This window comes from Montipora capricornis, chromosome 6, assembly GCF_036669925.1.
Source record: "Montipora capricornis isolate CH-2021 chromosome 6, ASM3666992v2, whole genome shotgun sequence".
Taxonomy (NCBI): domain Eukaryota; kingdom Metazoa; phylum Cnidaria; class Anthozoa; order Scleractinia; family Acroporidae; genus Montipora; species Montipora capricornis.
Window position 1 is genome coordinate 69,567,021 of NC_090888.1, and position 20,925 is coordinate 69,587,945.

At 39.4% G+C, this 20,925-nt stretch overlaps 1 protein-coding gene across 1 annotated transcript in view; it reads left to right on the forward strand.

The window, feature by feature from the left end:
• LOC138053481 (coiled-coil domain-containing protein 181-like) overlaps positions 1 to 3,804 on the forward strand; it is a 10,293-nt gene extending 6,489 nt beyond the window's left edge. Inside the window, exons 3-4 of the mRNA XM_068900111.1 lie at positions 1,833 to 1,943; positions 2,221 to 3,804. Of these exons, the coding sequence (XP_068756212.1) occupies positions 1,833 to 1,943; positions 2,221 to 2,263 (154 nt within the window). The 3' untranslated portion in view covers positions 2,264 to 3,804. The remainder of the gene's footprint in view (positions 1 to 1,832; positions 1,944 to 2,220) is intronic.
• Positions 3,805 to 20,925: the final 17,121 nt, after the last annotated feature.

Below are 20,925 nucleotides of genomic sequence, written 5' to 3' on the forward strand. Positions count from 1 at the left end.
TAAACAAGAACCCTTGAACAAGATTGGGGCCAGCTGCATTCCAGTTTGCCATCTTGTTCACTCTATTTGTAATATCCTCCACAGTGATGCTGATATCTTCTTGCACCTCTGTTGTACTGAACTCCACCTCTATCTACATCCTCTAGTCAACATGCTCTCTCATTGTGACCGACTTTCTCTGACCAGATCTTGCTCCAGAAGGAGGTTGCTTCTGTGGGATCAGGTAACACCATTTCTCCTCTTTCCTTTCCATCTAGTGTTTTGTGGAACAGCTTCTGATTGGTTCTAAGCAGGTGGATTTGTTTGAACTGTTGACATCTCTCGTTGTATCTTTTGATCTTATTTCCACCTGCCTTGATCTTCTGTTTCAACATGCCTGAGACAATACAATACATACAATACATACTTAATTGACTGCTCCCCATAGGGGCTTTTCAGGGCCAATGAAACACAATGAAACAGCAGAACAAAACAACAACAACTGTTAAGAATCCCAACTGGCCGGAGGCAAACCAGTTGGCTATTTACAAGTGCAGCTGGGAAGTTGAACCAGGGACTACCAGGATCAAATTCAACGAGTGTTCAGAGCTGGTCTTGAACCCAGGATCCCCGGATCTCAAGGCAAGCAACCTAACCACCGGGCCACACTGCCTCCATACTTGTAAAATGCCTCTTTCCTCTCAGTCAGTCTCATGTAACCTCTTCGGACTTCCTCAATCTTGCTCGGGTCTTTTCTCCAAGTTTCGATATTGCATGAGGAATGTGAAGCAATCAATAGCTGTCTGAGATTTTGTTCCTTTTTGAAAAGGATCTTAATGCCTCATAACATGAGTTTGATTTCAATGACAACAAACTTAGTATGCCACTGTAGATGTTTTTGGCAACAGATGACCAATATGGAGATGGGTATAGGGATTCCATTAAATTTTCTTTCCAGCATCCTGCACAAATTCTTAATCATTTCAGTCTGAATTTTATGTTGAAACAGAGCAAATCTCCTCTTCCTATTTACTATAATGATAAAAAAAAATCACTGTTTTTCTAAATTTCAGAAGACTGGCAAACTTCATTCATTATTTTAAGATTGTTTCTTTTGAGTCAGGAGGTTTCCTTTTTTACTTTCAGTTTACAGTGTCCCCAATTAGTGCTCCAGCACTAGAACAACTAGATGCTTAAATAAAGTTCCTTTCCTTTCCTTTTCCACTGTGCAGCAACCAATCAGAAGCGACATGAAACCACAAACTAATATTACTGTCACTGGTTGCCGTTTAGTTTTCTCGTGCATGATTGGCTTTTTATTTGAAACATAGTAACATTTCATTAATATTTCTAGTGAACATTCACGTTTTTTCGGATTTTAACAGTAAACAACTTTTTCTTATATCCACTTGAAAAACTCAGGTGTCTCCAACAGGATTTGAACCAATGACCTGGCGGCAATGCCAGTGCAATGCTCTACCAACTGAGCAATGAAGCCACTCAGTTGGGTTTAAATCCCATTAAATCCACCTGAATCTTTCAGGTCTCTGTAAGAGACAATAACTTATTGCTCCCTTTCATAGTTAATTTTCTGCATTCACACACACACACCACATCATGTGTTTGAGTGTTTGGTGCTATTTTTTGCTTGCTCCAATTCTCTGGGACCCTCCAGCCAGTTTTACATGCAAGTAATGATAGACCAAAAAATCCCAAACTTGTACTTAGAGTAAACAGCCTTTGGATGGAAAATCAAGCTCAAACGTTAGCCGCTCAGGTGGTACGGGTAATTAATTGATGATGATGGTGATGGTGGCACTTTAAGATTACAAAACAACCTTTTTTATTTACAGATGGTTAAGGAGAAAAAAGAAAGAAGAGGAAGCTAAGAATGCTGCAAAGAAGAAAAAGAAACCCAAACTAAAGAGAAAAGAGCAACCACCACTCAACTCTCCTAAGAATCGGTGAGCAATTAGTTTAAGGCCATCACTTTTTCCAGTGTTTTTTCACTTAAAGATCTTGACTGGTTCTGATTATTTTCTATATACGTTTTTAGGGTATTGGTTAGCTTTATGTTATTCTTGCCATAAAGTGCACATTTTTGGACTGTTCAAAGTCTTTGCAAAGAGAATTGTCTTCTGTTTCTTATGAAGGAAAGAAATGTTGGTGGGGAGGAGGGGAGGGGGGTGTTCTATTCTTCTCCATTGATAGAATGATTTGGGTGTTTTTTTTTTCCAACAGGTACTATGAGTATTATGGCTACAGGAATAATGTTGTGTTATGATATCATTTCATCTCAATAAAAGGGAATGCGTGCACTGCAATCCAGAAATATTACAGGACCATGACTCCTCAAACTACGCAAGTTTGTCACTCATTATGGAGACAATGTTCCAGATTTTGATCAAACTGAAGGGGGATCCTTCGTCATTTTTACCTTTGTACAAAAGTGATCATTTTACATGATGCTGTGCGGCACACGATTTAAATTAAGAGAAGCCTACAACTTAACACGCAAGAAAGCTTTAGTTAATTTAATTAACAGAAGCAAGGTTCAGTCTTGTAAGAAAATCTGAAAAATCCAGGTTTGAACAAGATCTGAATGCTAACCCTAACCCCCAACTTAAACTTTCATTTCATATACCTGTGGCATGTCTATTCTGGGAGTGGGGGGTGATTAGGTCTGGGTTGGAGTTAACCCTAACCTAGACCTAATTGCCCCTCACCCCCTACGCCCAGAATAAACATAGCGTTTTGTATTCATTCTGCAGTTCTAAGGTATGAAATTTCATATATTCTAAAATTACTTCTTCTACCTCCTGTGATGTAACTTGAAGTCATAATAATAAGATTGTTGACCTGCTCCCAGCAGGCTTGTCAAATTGATAGCTCAGTTATTGGTAGGGTAGTGCCAGCCAACCCCATGACCATGGGTTCGAATCCTGTTTCAAAGTTATGTCCCGTTGGGAAGAGCAGGGATAGTGTAGTCTTGACATAATCTGCTTCCCATTTATGTGGGTTGTGTTTGTGTGATTTCTTGATCCAGCTCCAAGGGTTTTTCAGAAGGCTCTCTTGTTTTCCACCCTGTTTTCTTCCCTCACCAAAAAATAGCCCACAGTTTATTCCATCTGTTACATACACATCCAATACAAGTGCATAATGAGATTCTTGGTACTCTACGTACACCCCTTAAGCCTAAGAACTTCATGCATTACTTTTTGGTTAGAATAGCCCATTTTCAATATACCGTATTAAAATTCAGTCCTAAACAAAAGGCATCATCTCGAGGCTTTGGGGAATAAACCGATACAAATCCTTCTTTTTATTCCCCAGAGCCTCAAAATCATGTTGTTTTAAGTTGAATCTTGTTGTATCAAAATTGGTCTTTTCTGGTTAAGGTCAATTGTCACATTGTGATGCCTACACCAGTAATGCAAATCTCATTATGGAACCTCAGCTGTTAAATCCATGTGGGAGAGTAGTTGATGGGTGTAAATGACTTTCCCTCATAAAACAGAGTTCTCTGCAGGTTATAGAGTACACTTGCTCCGACAGATTTCTTCCACAAAGACCATTCAAAACTTTGACTGGTCATCATTTTAGAGATGGTTGGTTTGCACTCACGTGATCAACAGCCATATTTTTCAACGAAAACAAAAGAAAACGTTTCCCTGATGATAGAGTTCAATTCCCAAAGGACTGAGTAAGGACGCCAACATGGCCGCCGTTTCTTTGTTGGGGACACCAACATGGCGACCGTGACGTCATGTGAAAACCGAGAATACCAATAATAAACAGTGTGTTGTGTGACTTTTCTCAAAATAACTGTCATATGCATGAATATTCATTCAGACCTTTTCAAAGCAGAATCAACCATTTACAAAATGAGGTAGCCCACGAGAAGGCTTAAAGCTGAGGCAAACAGGCGGTAAGGTACTGAGTTTGTGCAAAGATTTCAAGAACAGATAATAATATTTGAAATCTTTACAAACTTCGATTGGTGAAGGTACGGTAAAATCCAGGTAATCATTGTTTGAAGCAGAGAAATGACGTTTCAACAAGGTGTAAATTAAATTAATTTCCATAACCTTGGCAGTTTTTCCTGCCAGGCTAAGTGGCATTTACTAATGTGGATCGAAAATTCATAAAGAATGCGACGACACCCCTTCTGTTTGCCTCATTTTAAAAGTAATGTATTTTTTGAATAATGGGGTTTTAAGTTTCATTTAAGGACGGTGCCTACTATTGTTATTGCGCATACGCTCTGCGCATCTTGAGATACTCGGATTTCCTATCGGTGATGCTTACTAATACAGGGATATTTTTGCGCGGTTTAAAACTATCCGGAGAAAGTAGATCTTAGTAAGTACTCTTGGTATCCAAAAAGAAAATTGGGGGTAACCATGCATTTTTGAGAGATAATTAAGTTTCAATTTGAGAAAAAACGCCATACATTGCTTTGTATTTTAAAGCTTTTTACAAATATTATTCATGAATTATCTTTGAAAAATGCGTGGTTACCCCCAATTTTCTTTTTGGATTTTAATCACACTTGTTAAGATCTACAGTTCCTGCATAATCAAACACCGGGGCAAAAATATTGTTAATTAGTAGGCACCGTCCTTAAAATGGAACTTGGTCCACAAATAGTAATTTTGAATTGAAATTGTAAAGTAAACAGTGTAAGCGTTTTTTGAATGAGTTCTTCTAGCAGCACTGGCAGTGGGAATTTGGTGTTTTAAAACTCAGTTTTTGGAGGGAATGGTGGAGGAAGAAGTGTAGTGCTGGTGTAAAGAAATTAATGCAACTAATATAAAAAGTTGCGTCTTTTCGCATACATATAATAGCATTATGCAAAATTGCAAACTATTGTAAGAAATAAGAAATTCGTACAGAAGAATTGTTTGGAGGAGACTTGTTCTTCGTGGATACTGTGTGTAACAAATCCACTGAAGCTGGAATATAAAATGAAAAAAAAATCACGTTCTTGTTTGTTACGTTGGTAAAGGTTGCACGCTTATCATTGCGTTCGACATTTCTAATCTTGGGTATCCTGTGCATTGGTGAACTTTAGCGAGTTTTCGTTTTTCGTTCGTCTGCTTGTTGAGCACCATCTTGAATTACGTCATACGTGCATGCGCATCTCGATTTTGATACGTCATATGCGGAAATAGGCTCGATTTCCAGCCGTTTTGTGAGTGCGAGGAACGCGGGCTCACAAAACGGCTGGAAATCGAGCCTAATGCGGAAATGACGATCGCGCACCTCCTGATGGTTTGTATGTAGTCAATTTACACAAACATGCTGATTTTTGGCAAGGAACTCATGGCCAAAGGCAAAGTATTTCAATTCTGTCACGTGAATCATAGTACTCGGCATTTAAGAAGTACATGCTCGTTTCCTCAAACGTCGACCCCATAAGATTGTTCGTTTCCCTACCCTTTTCAGCTTTGCTTCGAAAGGGACTGTCGAACACACTTCAATAATCCGAGATTACTATTAGTTTCTACCTTGTTACTGCAGTGATTTGCTTCGCGCTTCTCACACTCAATTGATGACGTTCGCGCTTGTCAAAAGAAGAAAAATCGTGAAAACGCGCCAAAACGGAGTGTTGGCTAAAACGCGAGCGGCTATTGACGCTTCAACGCTTAATTTCTTTGTGCTCCATGGATCGGAGGAAATGTTAAAGAGGCGGTAAAAACTGGTAAATGAGCTTAGTATATGTAATCGCGAGGGCAATTAAGGATTAATGTCACGCGTATTTTCAAATTTTTCACAAAAACAAAAACTGAAAATACAAGTGAAATTAATCCTTCATTTGCACGAGGGCACATTGCGATTACATGTTTGTCACATAAAGGCAAAATTATTGAGGGAAGCCCGTTCAGTGCCGCGACAAATGACAATCAACACGTTCGAATTCGGTTAAAATTCAATTGAATAAACTGCTGTCACCAGAAATAGCGCTTTAAAATGTAATTTATATATGGACGAAAAAAGTAGTATCTGGAAGATTCTCTTGTAGCTTCGCTTGCTCTGAATAAGCACCTGTTAACCAATCAGGATCAAGCAATCATGCCCTCTTTATTACCAAAAGTGGCCTCCTTTCTCAGCCAATCAGCAGTCAGTAATTTTGGCCCGTATGTGATAAAAAGTGTAAATGCTTTGTTTACAGTGGAAGTGAAGTGCACCTGCCCATCAATCAGGTTCACCAGGGCGACTTCCAGAAGAAATTTTGGTGCTGCGTCGGTAGCATACCATACGTTAGCTTTCATGATTTAGAGGAGGAAACGCAATCAACCTTTCACAGTTTTGTAACATTCGACCCTCTAGCTACAGGGGCACCCAACGACCAATTTGTTGTAAAATGTATTATTATACCCCAGTTAATGAAAATAAATGTTATTAAGGCATTTTAAGGTGTTTTTCAGTGTTGCTGGGAAAACATTATCTGTTCCTTTTTCCCAGCAAGACACACGAGAAATTTCCCAGCCAGCAGGAATTCCGCGCCCTTTCAAATCCCTCGATCCAAAACGACCGAACAAAACCGACAAAACCGGGACAAAACAGGCTTTTTTCCGCAAGCGCAATCACTGTGACCAGCCGTCGTATGTTTGGGAGAGGGAAGGGGCCCTTTTTTTTTTTTTTTTTTTTTCTTTTTTAGTCGTCCTCAGTCTTCAGAGTTTCTACAGCCAGCTCGGATTGAAATGCTAGAAAAAGTCAGTAATTCCCAGACAAAACCTCTATCAATAACACAATTTCCCAGCCAGCTCATCGAAACACCTGTATTTTTGCCAGCCAGCAAGATTCCTCTGGGGAACAGATAATGTGAGGAACAGATTCGTTGGAGTGCCCCTGTAGCTAACCACAGAGGACAGACCACAACACCGAGACCTCCATGCCCCACTCTTTGTGAACGGTGCGTGGGTTCTTTTCTGTGCTTGGGAAGACCTAAGACAATGACCTGGGCCGGGTTGTTCGAAAGCCGATTAACGTTAACCCAGGATTAAACATTTACTGAAGTGTTATTTTTTCTTGTTTAAAAATGTTTTTCACCTCAAACGTTTGGTCTAATTTGAGATTACTACAGATGAAAACTAAAGGGCAAACAATATAAACAGAACACCTCACCAAAAAGTTACAAAACTGAAATCAACGCGGCCCAGAACTGTAGGTTGCTGACCAGCGGTTTTTGTTAAAACAATGGTTTGCTGTGGGAGCTCAGTCTCACGGGCTCAGAAAACCTGGTTGTGGTCATTGTTATTTAAGGTTTTTAGTCCGAAGGACGGAGAACTATTAGGTTTAGAATGGGGGCATGATACTTCAAGTAAGCAACATAACATTTCCTGATTAAAATTCCGGTGTCAGATGTCATTATTCCAAAAGGTCAGATACAATATGATGCTTTATTTGACGCAAAATAGGTTGAAAATTCTTCAAATTCTTTGTTAGACCACGTGTAGTGGTGGGTAAGTATCTCGAAATATTTCATCTAGGGGTAGGTGAGTCTGCTGGTCTTTTGAGAACAAACTGGGAAATGTCGCTGATTTACTCCGGCCCCTAAAGATGATATGTGGTCGATATCCGAAATCGTCAACGGCGAGAGAATGGTAAATCGCGAGTCTCGTTCTTAGCGGATGAATCCGCCAATTTGATGTCGCTTTGCTCGCTACGTATGAAAGGGAAGCTTTGGTCTATTTTGTTGCTTCTATTTTATGTCGAGGGAATCTACCTTCCTACTTTACAACAACAAACACGTTTGTGGCAATTAAATTACTATTTGAGCCTTTGGTTTACTCAAATGCGCCTTTGTCGCTTTTATTTTCCTTTGCTTTTAAGATTAGCAAAAGAACAAAGTGAAAGCACTTCTTGTTTTCTTCTTGTTTGTGATCGTACGTGCAAGACTTCGCACTAACCGTTCGGTACCGCTCGTTTCCTTTGTGCTTGTGGCTTGGTAACGAGTCTTTGTTTGTCATCCCTGACGACGTTATCAAACAAAGCCTCCTTACCAAGCCACAAACAAAGACTCGTTACCAAACTGAACGCAACAGTCGCCGTTTCATCTTCAATTTTCCATCGTTTTATCGTTTCGTTATGGACACTAACAGCCGCTTCACGTCGCTCGCGGGGCTTCAATTACGCGGCTAGCGGATTGCAATGAAAGAAAACCCTTTGCCCTTGAGGAACTGCAGAATACCCTGCCCTTTTAAAGCTGTGCCTCTGAAGTGGCTGGATACGCGGATACGCAGTGGAAAATACCACCCCTCCCCAAGGAAACGTCTAAGTATACGGTGAGAAACGAACCGCAAAATGAAAGCTAAAATAAAAGTTAAAAGGTTTTACAAACTCGTAGCTAAAAGTTAAAACTTATGAAATATTTCGTCCGTTTTTTTTTTCAACCGGACTTCATCAGTCAATGATATGAATGTTAAAAAGATGAATTTTAAAAAAGGGTTTTAACGCCTCTTGGGGGTTAGAATTGTGTCATAGATAGCTGCTAATTCGTAACCATTGTCTCTGTTTAACGCCGGTTTCGTAAGTTTGAAATTTGAAAGCTAAAATGTTACGCGAGTGCTTTGGCCTAATCACTGAAGCGAGCACTTAGGCTTAATCGGTAAACGAGTGCTTTCTTCTTCACACGATCTCGCGGAAAGTGTAGTTAACCGAACCGTAAAATGAAAGCTAAAATTTTCGAGAGTGCTTAGGCCTAATCGCTGAAACGAGCGCTGAGTCGTAATCAGGAATCGAGTGCTATTTCCTGTAGTTAACCGAACCGTAAAATGAAAGTTAACCGAACTGCAAAATGACTCAATAATCGCGCCATAAAACGAGAAATACATATCCACAAGAAGATTGATCGCGCTTTAAGAAATATATCATTGTTTTTCAGGAGCACCCAACGAGAATAAAGTTCAAACAACTTAAACATAGCATTGTTAAACTTATTTTAGTATTTAAACGGTAGATATAGGTATATTTTTATCCTCCAAAAATTTTTCGTCTGTTCGGATTTCCTAGCTGAAGGTCTAGTGATCCGAAAATTATAGGGATCAACACTTACCTTTTCGAAAATTTCAGCCAGAAAAAAGGCTCCCGAAAATTCTAGGTGACCTTTTTAGGGCAAAAAATCCGTTATAAATGGGCAATTATACCATTTTTTAGATGTTCGAAAATCCTAGGAGAGGCAGGCAAGCAAGAAATTTTACAATAAATGTTCCGAAAATTCTAGGTCTCAAATCGTCTTCCGAACAGATATTTTCCGAAAATTGACGTTGGGTGCCCCTGGTTTTTCACTCGATCATCGTGCTTTTTGAACGAAAAATACATATACACAAGAGAAAATGAGGGGACAGAGAGGGAGGCTCAAGGCGTTGGCCGGGATATGTTATGTCCACGAAAGTTATTTTTAGACGAGTGGAAGTCTTTGTTCTAGCGGAAATCTGTCTTCTGAGACGTCCGCATGCAGTCTTGCCTCGCTCTCAGGTTCTTAGTGAAAGAGAGAAAATGATGGCGCACGTGGAAGGCTGATGAATATATATTTTCTTTCAAACATCAGACCGAGGTTGGCCTGCATGCGGACGTCTTGGAAGACTTCCGCTCGTCTAAAAATAACTTTCGTGGACATGACATATCCCAAGGGCTGGACCGGGAGCCTCCTTCTCTGTCCCCTCATTTTCTCTTCCTTCACTCTTTTTGTTTGGCGCCGTCAGAAAGGATCGAGAAATACTGGGAACCAGGAAACGAGTGCGTATCTGCGCATGCGTATCCACTAAGCTCGGTGTTTCCAGTGCGTATCCGCGTATCCATCCAATTTAGGGTATAGTTTCAAGGAGCCAGGGTATTCCGCAGTTAAGCCCGTTGACAACCGATTGCCGACTGCTAATGGCTCAATTCGCGTCGAATCTGGAAAAAACCTCACAGGAAGGAAGCGAGCCCCAATGGCAATAAGGTTAGACTTTTTAATTGAGAATTTTTTCGTAAAATTGTCTTCTCAGGTCTTGTCTTCCCATACAAATCCTTATATTCCCTCACACTGATCTTGGGGTGATCGGTTGAGTTACTGCGATTTTTCATAATTCTGCGGGATGTCATCTTCAAACGTCAACGGCCAAACTGCGTTTTGGCTTCCGCCAATCAAACAAAATCAATTGATGCATAACATAACCTATAAATCAGCTGGGTGCTACCATTTAATCTGGATGGAATGATCTTTGCATAAAGGCAAGCGATTTTCCGAATTTAATGACCAACCGGATGAGAGTGGTGCTTATCATTTACTACCCGGCGTGCCATCCCGCATATTTACTCGATCTTGTGCGAAAGGGACTGGAAACGGAACGATTCTCGTTTTCCCGAATTCTGTTCCGAACGGAAAAAAAAATGGACTACCTCTGGAGATTGTCCACAATTTCCGAGAAAAATTTCCGGAAAATTGCCTTTCCATTTGACCTCAAACTGAAATTTCCGGATTTTTTGGCCAAATGGTAAGCATCTTTGGTTCCCAGGGTACATTCGTACATTCGAACTCGAAGCCGAAGGAAAGCAATGGAATATCTGGAATATGTACGAATCTTTTTACTGAAGAACCTCTAAAAGGGTATAATGGTATTTGCGCAGTGAACTAACAAAAACTCCAATTCACATTCGGGTCGGTTCGGAAATTTGATTGATGAAATTCAAAACGCAGTTTAGCGCTCAGCTCGTGAGGGTTAGATTTCCCAGATGAAAATCGCAGTTGTACGAACCAGAGATTATTGTGAACTTTGATTATAGTTTATTTGCCAATCAATAAAGATTTTCCGTAAGATTTCTGCCCTTCAATTGGGACTTATAACTACACTTACGATTACCTTGATCGTAAAATTGCTTCTTGAAAGCACTTTACCGAGGGCGAAATCAAAACCTCGATTTATTTTTAATCACGAGTTAGCGTTAATCGGCTTTCGAAGGGTCAAGCTGGATAAATCACTATCCGCTGGATAATTCAATTGGTTTGGCTAGGGTTTATCCGCTGGATAGTGATTTATTAGGTGAATGACATTATCCACCTTTTGAACAAATTGCACAACCCTCACCGATGCCTGGCCCCAATTGTTCAAAAGGTGGATAACGCTATCCAACGGATTAATTACTCACTATCCATTGAATAGCGCAATTGGTTTTGCTAGTGTTTATCCACTGGATAGTGATTTGTCCGGTGGATAGCGCTATCCATCGTTTGAACAACAGATTGCAGATTTTGATGACTTAAAATCTCTCCAAAGGGGATTGTGATTCCCGATCGAAAAAAGGCCCAGAACGTTCAAGGAACGGACCCCACGCACTAACCAGTGATTCTAAAATCGACACACTAACCTACTGACATACGAACCTTGGATTGAGTCAATCAAAAATAACACTTGCAACATCGATCGCAAACCCACTGTGCGAACATTTTCGGAATAGCTGGTTCATGATCTACTGAGTTGATAGACAAATTGCCCAGACTGGCCCACAGAATGCAAAATCCAAAAACACTTCCAATGTTGAGTCTTCGCTGAGCAAGGCGCGGCTTTGGCGATACTGGCTCTGTCTGTCCGTCAATTGCTTTAATTGTCCAGCTATGTGCGAGGATCATTGCTACATTTAGTGTCATGATAACCCGCACTTGAAAATGTTTGCATTATCTCATCGAGTCCTTTCACGAAAACACATGAACACAGCAAATTGACCGACTCCCGGTGGCTTCATAGCTCACCGTGAGTTGGTAAAGCATTGAACCGGCCTGATATCAGAGGTCTTGGGTTCGAATCCCGTTGAAGCGACTCGAATTTTTCAGGCTTCGAAAAGACACCGCAATTCAGCTGACAATTGCTTAAACTGTCAGCGACTTCAACCTTTCGTCTATCACCCGCACTTCATATATATACATTTATTTCTGTCTAAATCCATCAGTTATAAAGCCCGGATTATACACTACGGAAAATTTTTGGCAAGGCTCGGGTGAAATTGGCACGGGTCCCAAAAAACAGTGTTCGGCTCGGATAAAATTTGCAGTGTAAACAGCCTGTCCGTACCAAATTTCATGCGTGCCAAACCAAAATTTTACCCGTGCTGGGACCCTCGGCGAGGTAGTCCGAGCACGGGTGAAAATGGTACGGGTGCTGAAAAAACCGGCACGGTTCGGATAGAACAAGTAGTGTAAACATTTAGACGGGCCAAGTTTGATCCTTAATTCAGATAGGCTAGCGGTTTTTTTGCGTACATTTCAAATGGCGGCTCATTCTCCACCAAAAAATCTTGATTATAGTTGAACTGCGCATGTCTCCAAGAGAAGTTACGTGGGCCCAAAAGTTTTGGTACGGCAAAAATGGTTTAGTGTAAACAAAGTTTTCTGAGCTCTTTTTTGGCACCCGTGCCAATTTCACACGAGCCGTGCCAAAAATTTTCTGCAGTGTAAACAGCGCTAAATTTAAAAGTTAATTAAGCTGCCTAGTGATCAAGGCAGCACTATTTTCTTGTCGTTAGAGAAGGATTCTGTGAATATACATAAATACAATTTTAAAAAAAAAGTGAATACTCATCATACCTTTCGAGAACACTAATTCACAGTGCACGATTGTCCCGTTCATCTGTCAGTTCTTACACATATGCTTTTGATATACCTAGTCAGTTTAACACAGAGCTCCATCCTTCTCCATCTGTTCGAAGGACAAGCAGGTTATTGAACCCTCTTCCAACTTGAGTGTTTCCTGATGTACCAAATGTGGATCCCTGCTTTAAGTCAGCTCTGAATACAGATTTATTGAGCTCATTGTACTGAGTTAATTTTGTTCATTTACACCTTGTTTTGTCCGTGCCATTCCACGGACCAACTATAAATCGATCTTTTCCAAAAATAAAGATTGGATGAACACTCTTGGTACAGTTTAACCCCATGCAGAACCATTTTACTTCCGTTGGCGAATGGCGGTTGCGTTTCATTCTAGCACTTGGAATGCAAGATTTATCTGACTTTAATAAGATATTACGACAATTTTGCTATGTTCTCGTGTATTTTGCAGATTTGGTAATTAATAAAGAAAAGTTCCATTCCTTAAAAAAATTATTTTTAAAAATGAATCAATTATAGAGGACTTTTTCTTTTCTGTGTTCGAGGGCTGCCGAATCCCGCTCTGCCTTACAAAAGTAAGCAAATGATATTTCTGACCTATCGAAAAGCATGTGCCTCTCCAAACTGTCCAAAAATAGCTTCTAACTTGTGTGTGAGAATATAACTTGTGTATTCGTAGGGTGTGAAATTTTTCGCGTGACGAATTCGAGATTAGTGTGCCCCGCCATGCCTTTGTGACATTTTATGATAAACGTTCAACGACTCTTAAAAAACGCCGAAAGTTTAAAGACATCTTCTCTTAGCGTTGAACACCAAGGAGAAGGCAAATAGTGACAATCGTACCAGCGTAATATTGACTTGTCAAAGAACCTCTTGTACACATTTATCATCGCTTTTTATTTTAAGGAACAAGTAGATGCAAAGCAGATATGTGCCAATTCTTGCCGACTGCAGGAAACCTGTACTAATTCAATACATGCAGTGCACACGTTAGCTAATCACTGTCATTGCGTAACCCAACTCGAGCCCTTCGAAAACTGATCGCTAAGGCTGAAAGGTCGAAATCAACTTGAGCCAAGGAAAGTGAAATTAGGAAGGCAAACTCAGTTATCTAACGAACAAATTAAAATTGCTCCCCTTCTCGAGAGTCAAGAGGCCAGTACAATTGTTTAATGGGCAAAAGATACGGTATACCGCTTGGCCCACCTGTTTAAAGTACAGTTTCCGATCTCGTGTTAATGGCTTCAGCTGTGTCACGGAAATTTCCTTGAGCTAAAACCAAATTTAACCACATGGTGAACTCCAGGGAATCTAAAGGGGAAGGATAAGTAGCGTGCTTGCAAAACAGGAAACTTGTTTGAAAATCTTAGTCTGACAATTTGCAGAAATGATAAACTTCTCGATGCAAACGTTCAACACTTGTTTTTAAAAACAAATGGTTACAGTATCCAAGTGTGAACAAAAGAATGAAAGCTTAAACCATTTTTAACATATTCATTGACAGAGTATAGCTGAAAATCAGTGGTGACAGGGTGAAGACAACAGCGACCAAACTGACAAAACGTTAAAAGTTATCATTCCAGTCTGGGATTGGTTTGCAAGGACCTCGTCTTGCGAAAGCCTTATACAAGGCGTCATTACAAAACTCCACATTTTTATTGCAGCTGTACTATGTCGCAGAGTCTAGTTAGAGAAGGTCTTTCAGCTGAGGTTCAGGACTGCTTTCAGTTACTGTAAAAGACTCGGACAATGAAATGTTTTTTCGTACGGAATACTGAGTTCGGCTGTTAAACGTTGAAACATTTCTCGTTACAGGTCCTTGAATGGAAATATGAACGGAAAAAAAAAACTGCCGTATGTGAACAAGCAGATGTTTTATTTTTTACTCTTGATATAAAGAACATGTGCTTGCCAATCTCGCTGACACCGCCTAAAAAGTAAAGAGAAGAGCCTACACTTCTAACCGGCTGTATTAAGCGTGACTTCTGAGAGGTCTTGTGTACACTTCCAAAATCCAACTGCAATAAACGAATCAGTTGTTTTTTAACGTTAACTAAAATTCAGTTCTATTTATTCAAGTAAATTCGGGATCTATTTTCTGATAAAAGCGGAATTTGAATCGAACCTGAAGCAGATATAGTGACCCGCGATGTTTTCAAAGTGTTGATATTTGCACAGTTTTAATCAAAATTTAGACTGATTCATCATTGTGAAGACCGCCGACACAGTTTTCCGTTATTAATTTAAACTGCAGTGGTTAAGTTGTTGTCTTGCCGGATTCTCGGGCTGGCCTCGGTTGTTAAAAAGGTGGATAACGCTATGCAACGGATAAATCACTACCAAGCGGATGAACACTATCAAAACCAATTGAGTTATCCAGTCGATAGTGATTTATCCAGCGGATAGCGCTCTCCACTTTTTGAACAACCAGGGCTTGGTCGACAAATTCCGAACCACAACATTCTGCCAAGGAAAATGAAATGGAAAGATATTATTATGACTTTATTATCAAACAAAATGACGATTGCTCTTGCCAGAATTTTATCGGATACCTGACAAAACCCTTAAACAGATCCTCAAAACCGATATTCATACCAAAAAGTTGATTTAAAGGTTAAAAATAAATCGTCCGCCAAATATTAGTCCAGTCTCGTTGAGACAGCTGATAGTTGCTTGTGGCCATGTGACTTGTCACAAGCTCAACTCTCGATTGTTATCGCGTTATTACACTCGCCGAAAGTGAAAAGAAAATGTATTTTTACCGCAAGCAATATTGCAATTAAGCTTGCGAAGAAAAAGGGGTTATTTTATGTGCTAAAATAAGATTGTTTTGTTTTGTCTGGCATCTTTTCTTTGATTAGGCGAACAAAAAGAAAACACGATTTTTCACGCGGACTTCCCAGCCGTCTCTTAGCAACTAGGCTTAAGCTTAAAATAGAACTGTTGTGTTATTTCTTATCCCCTGCGTTTGCGGATGAATAATGAAACAACCATAGCTTGGCAGCTTTGTGAAACGAAGAAATAAATAATGATTTGCCAGTCCGCAGTGTTTCATAACGCGAAAAACGTTTTAATTGCGTTATCTTATTAGAAAGCAGAACTTTAATACTTGGGGGGCATTTGCGGTTTTGAACGATTTGAGGCAAGTTTCGAATTCAGTTTGGGGGCGGAGTTCAGGTTCTATTTTTATCCGACCTTTTCAAGGAAAGCAAACAATACTGATAGACGCTTCTCGCTATTTGAATAGCTATATTTAGCCAAGCCAAAACGTGTGGGCAGCCGTTTCTTGAGACTATTTTCACTGCTCACTGCATGAACAGAGAACGACAGTAACCGGAGTTTTCAGTAGAAGTATTTTAAAAGAAGAGAGGCAACGGTTAAAGCACTTTTGTAAGACATTGACAAAAAATATAAATCTGTCCAAACTAGTTCTACTTATAAATATTCGGGAAAACCCTTCAACTTTGCTGGCTGTCGTGAGGAAATGGTGTGTAGCAGTCTTTTGGAAATGAATGGATCTGCGTTTCAAGGTAGTCGGCACCGAAGCAACTCGGAGCCAACGTTTATGCGACAAAGAAGAAGAAATTCTATCGTATTAACTCCTGCCGTTTTGAATGAATATGCCAGAGGAGAAGTAAACGCTGCAATGTTTAAAAAGCAATATGAAGAGGCTTACTACAACGTGTACGGATCGTCACCTCCTTTGAACAATGTTCCTGCCACAGACATGACAATTCCATGGAGCGATCAAACAGTTTACTCGCGCTACTGTTCGGATCCACGTCTCAATGCAATGGGCTTCTTCGACATTCGAAGACGATCAGCAAGCCGTACTAGTTCGAATCCTTAAAGTCAGGATTTGTTACCGCACTGACGATGTTAACGAATTAAACATGTAAAGGTGATTGCTTCTAAAACGGGAGACATGAAGCTTATCTGGGACAGACTTCTTGGTTCAGTCAAAGGCAGTTTGCCTAGAATAATAAAACGAGGGACGTGAATGTTTTAATTGACATACGGTTTTATCTGGATTGTGGTAGATCATAGAGATACGACTTGTTACGAACTTAAATGTTGTTGTAAACGCATATCATCTGGTGAATGCCGAGTCAGTTATCGTGTTGCACCAATTTCCACTAGGGTATTACGAAAAATAGCAGAAACTTAAATATATAAATGGGATAGTATGAGAAACAGAATCGTGACCATGGTATCAACGATTAAATTTTACCATCGTTTTATTTTACATATTTTAATGTTTGAGAATTGTGCATGTTTACCAAAGAGTGCACTGCAGTTGTTTGCGATACGTGAAGTAGCTAAAGCGGAAATCCCTTATTTCTTTTCCATGAAAAACGTAGCCATAAATGATGTTTATTTTTTTTACCATCTCTTTGGTTTGTGGAAGTTTATTCAATGACTGGACCAGCTAGAATTCTTCTGGTTTTCTTCCCTCAAGTGTTTTTTCCTTTATTAATTAGTCAGCTCTGCTCTGAGTTGAAAAAAAAAAAAACGAATGACAGGATTAATCTTTTGTGACTCAATGTAAATAACTTATGTTAAACAGATCTGTACTTAAAGGATGCGAAAAAAAAGTAATAAAGTATTTCAAACCGACGTAAAGAAACAGGAGTTTTTCCTTGTGTTCACTATATATTAATTCATAAGAATCAGCAAAGAAATTACTAAAGAGCTGATTTTCATTTTCGAACCGAAAGAAAATGTTCATTTATTATGTGGGCGCATTTTCAATGTTTCATCCTTTATGATTAAAATATTTTTTTAACCAGTCAAGAAATTTTTTTTCCAATGACAACAAACGATCATATCTTTTATAGTGCAAGGAAATTGGCCGAATTACTTCGAACGTGGATCGAACTATTTTTGCATCTAAATTTAGACCTGATCGAAAATGCTCATAATGGCAGTTTTGACTGCATAGACCAAACAAACGATCAGTATTTTCGTCTCCTTCTCGTTGCTCCTGATAAGCAACAAGTTAAACATGTCATTTTGAAATTGTTCCTTGCGCCCTCAGCCCTTGAACCCGTTCCGATTTCGGAAAAGAAAACATCTTGTGCTGTTTTCAAGCGAGAGAATAACGTTACAAGCCATCTGAGCTATAAATATAATCTATTGTAGGTTATAGTTTAAGTCTAAGTAAATCGGTAACTGACCTTAAAATATGCTTCATTTGTCAGGTTATATTTAAGTGTTTATGTGGGCGCTTTTGTGGAGTTTGACTTGCCGCAGTTACAATTGATTGATTTTCTCTGCTTAAAATGTAAATAAAAAAGGGTAAATATTCCATTTATAAACTGTTTAACAAATTTCGGAGAGAAAGCCAAGGACAAAAAAAGTCTAGTCAATGTTTTTCAAGCCTGCCCTGCAAACGTGCAACCAAGTATGCTAAATCAGGCAGCCTACTGCTAGATCGTCGTTCAGCCTCAAAAGAAACATGGATTTAAATTAAAACAAAACCTCGAATATAATAACACCCCATAGCTGGCCCTTGTTCCTTCCAATAAACTAATCATCGGAGCGTGCGATTGATTAATTTCAAAACTCCAATAGTCTTTTCCTTTGCCGGGAATCTTATTTTAATATCTGCAGTTTGAATGGAGTCAAAAGTGTGACATCGCTTTTATTATATTTCCTTAACCTTAATTTACATCATAAATACCTTGAATTAATGTCTTCAAAATGCTCGGCCTTCGTTGTTATGCCAAAAATATGCGTGACGCTACCTCTTACTGAAATTGCAATTTATTAGTGACAGCTTGACGCCAAATTTCATATTATTTTTAATACTTGTCTTTAATTTAAAAGATTTTCAATTTTTCAACTTGAAATTGCTTCATAGTAGGAGTTATACTGCATAGCCTGGCTTCCTTATCTCTTAATTTTGGCTTGATTCGACAGCCACTTTTGAAAAATGAATGCAAATATTTATTCTTTCCTCGGTGGGCTTATAATTAACTCACAGATCTCATACCAAATGCACTCACTTTGGTGGTCCATGTGTTTACTTAACTCATTATATATGATGGCTACTGGACACTGCTGATTAAATCCAAAAATAACCCTTATTTATGAAAATAACCTCAACCTCCGATGAGGCCTTCATTTCTTAAAGAAAATAACTCCTGGTCGCGATAACCTTTCAGGCCGTCTACCCAATCCGCGCGCCCGATCAATGACGGCCTTATTGGTTCTTTTTTCAGCCTTTACTGCAGAAGTAAAAGGAATTGAACAAAAGTGCTCTCTGGCTTATTTTGTCAAGTTTACAAACATGCAAAAGGTTTAGTTAATCAAGTTCACCGCCATCTTTGATTGGAGTGAACGACCGTCCGGCCTGTTAATTGCGGCATTTTTTTTTTCATTGTTATTGATCATTAAAACCACTGCAGCAATAACCGTTAATGGGCCTGAAAAAGAGTAGTTGGTAGCCAAATCTGAATGTTATCTTTCATTTTTTGAAAGATAGCAATATGTTTATTTGGCTTTTGAAAGTAAACGCTAAATATAGATTATATTGGCCCTCTTAGACAGGTTCCAACCACAGAATCAAAGGCGAAGCAAAGTAAATTAATTGTGCGGTTCGCGCGGTGTAAGGACGGTGCCTACTAATTCAAAGGTATTTTTTCCCCGGTTTATGATGATGCAGCAAATGTTGATCTTAAGAAATGGCTGAAATCCAAAAAGAAAATTGGGGGTAACCACGAAATTTTTCAAAGATAATTGATGTATAATTTATTTCTTAAATTAAAATACAAAGCAAAATGGCGTTCTTTCTCAAATTGAAACTTAATTATCTCTCAAAAATGCATGGTTACCCAAAATTTTCTTCCTGGAGAGTACTTTACTAAGATCTACTTTCTCCGGATATTTTTAAACCGCGCAAAAATGTCTCTGTATTGGTAAGCATCACCGTTAGGAAACCCAAGTATCTCAAGATGCAAAGAACGTATGCGTAACAATAGCACCTTCGCTCGTGTGGTTTCGGCTAAAAGAAACCGCAGTAGAAAATACGTCTTCCGAGACGTTCGAAGACAAAATGTCCGGTCAAAGATGGTGCTATTGGGACTGACAGCTGGTCAAAAGGTCGCCCAGAATACATTCGAAGATTTCAATGCAATTTGCTTTGCATGCAGTCAGCGCCAAAAAAGACACAGTTGAACGCTGTTTCACGAAATAAGGCCTGGATTGGCTTATTTGAATGTGTGCATCGATTATGATTGGTCAACTTATTAAGCACTGTTTGGGTTGACGATTTGGATAAGTTTTATTTTTAGTTGATTTAAGTATAAATTAATGCATCCTCTTATGTCCAGTTCACGGATACGTTGAAATGGTTCGGCCATGAGCGTCTTAATATCTCCATTTTTCAAATGGAAAAGAACTAGAAGAGTATAAAGCAAATTCACGAGTCTCCGCTTCGGTACGTTGCGTTGCTTCGTATCGATAGAAATCAGATTATTTGCTACCAGAAATATTTGGCACCGGTAAACATCAGAGAGATTGAAACAGAGCGTGCACTCTTTGATCTTTAAGACCACAAAGATTACTTCCAGTGACCAGTGCTACACGGCCAACGTTCGCAAAAACGTAACCCATCCTTGTGTACTTGTACATAAGCTTACATATTCATTGCAGTGACATTGATTTCTTAAATTCCCACGACCTGCTCCCGTCTGAGTAGCTCAGTCGCCTAGAGCAGCTGTGATCTAACCCGAAGGGCGTGGGTTTAATTCCTACCCTGATCAGAGCTTTTCTCTGTCTTGTGTGGGCCCATTTCCATCAGTGGGGCTAATGCTCACATGGTAGAAAACTAGCACTTCACATTGCCCTCTAATAGTTACGTCTGTTGAAATATAAGAGCTACACGGCCAACGTTTGCAACAATCTCCTTTGTTATAGTAAGGTTTATAGTCATAAGGTTGTCCTGGGCCCAACTGAGTATGTTTTGCACTTCTAGGCGAGCTTGGTGTCCTGAATTCCTTTAACCAAAACGCTTAAAGTTAGGTCATCCGCAAACTTAACCAGTGTAGAACTATCTCAATCAACAGTTTGTATATCACAGAATGGGTCCAAGTATATTGCCCTGAGGGGTCGTGTCACCATCAGCTATTACTCTTTGTTGTCTATTAAATAAAAAATTAATGATCCAATTAACGATGTAGAGAATGATGGGCAATTCCTTAAGCTTATTAAATAAAATGAAGTGATTCACTGAGTTGAAAGCCTTAGAGGAGTCGAAGGCAAAACCCTAACACGATCTGCTTCCCCAGTGTCAAGTCATTTAAGCCACATATGTTGGCTCTTGAAGAGAGCATCGGAGGTATTAGTACCTT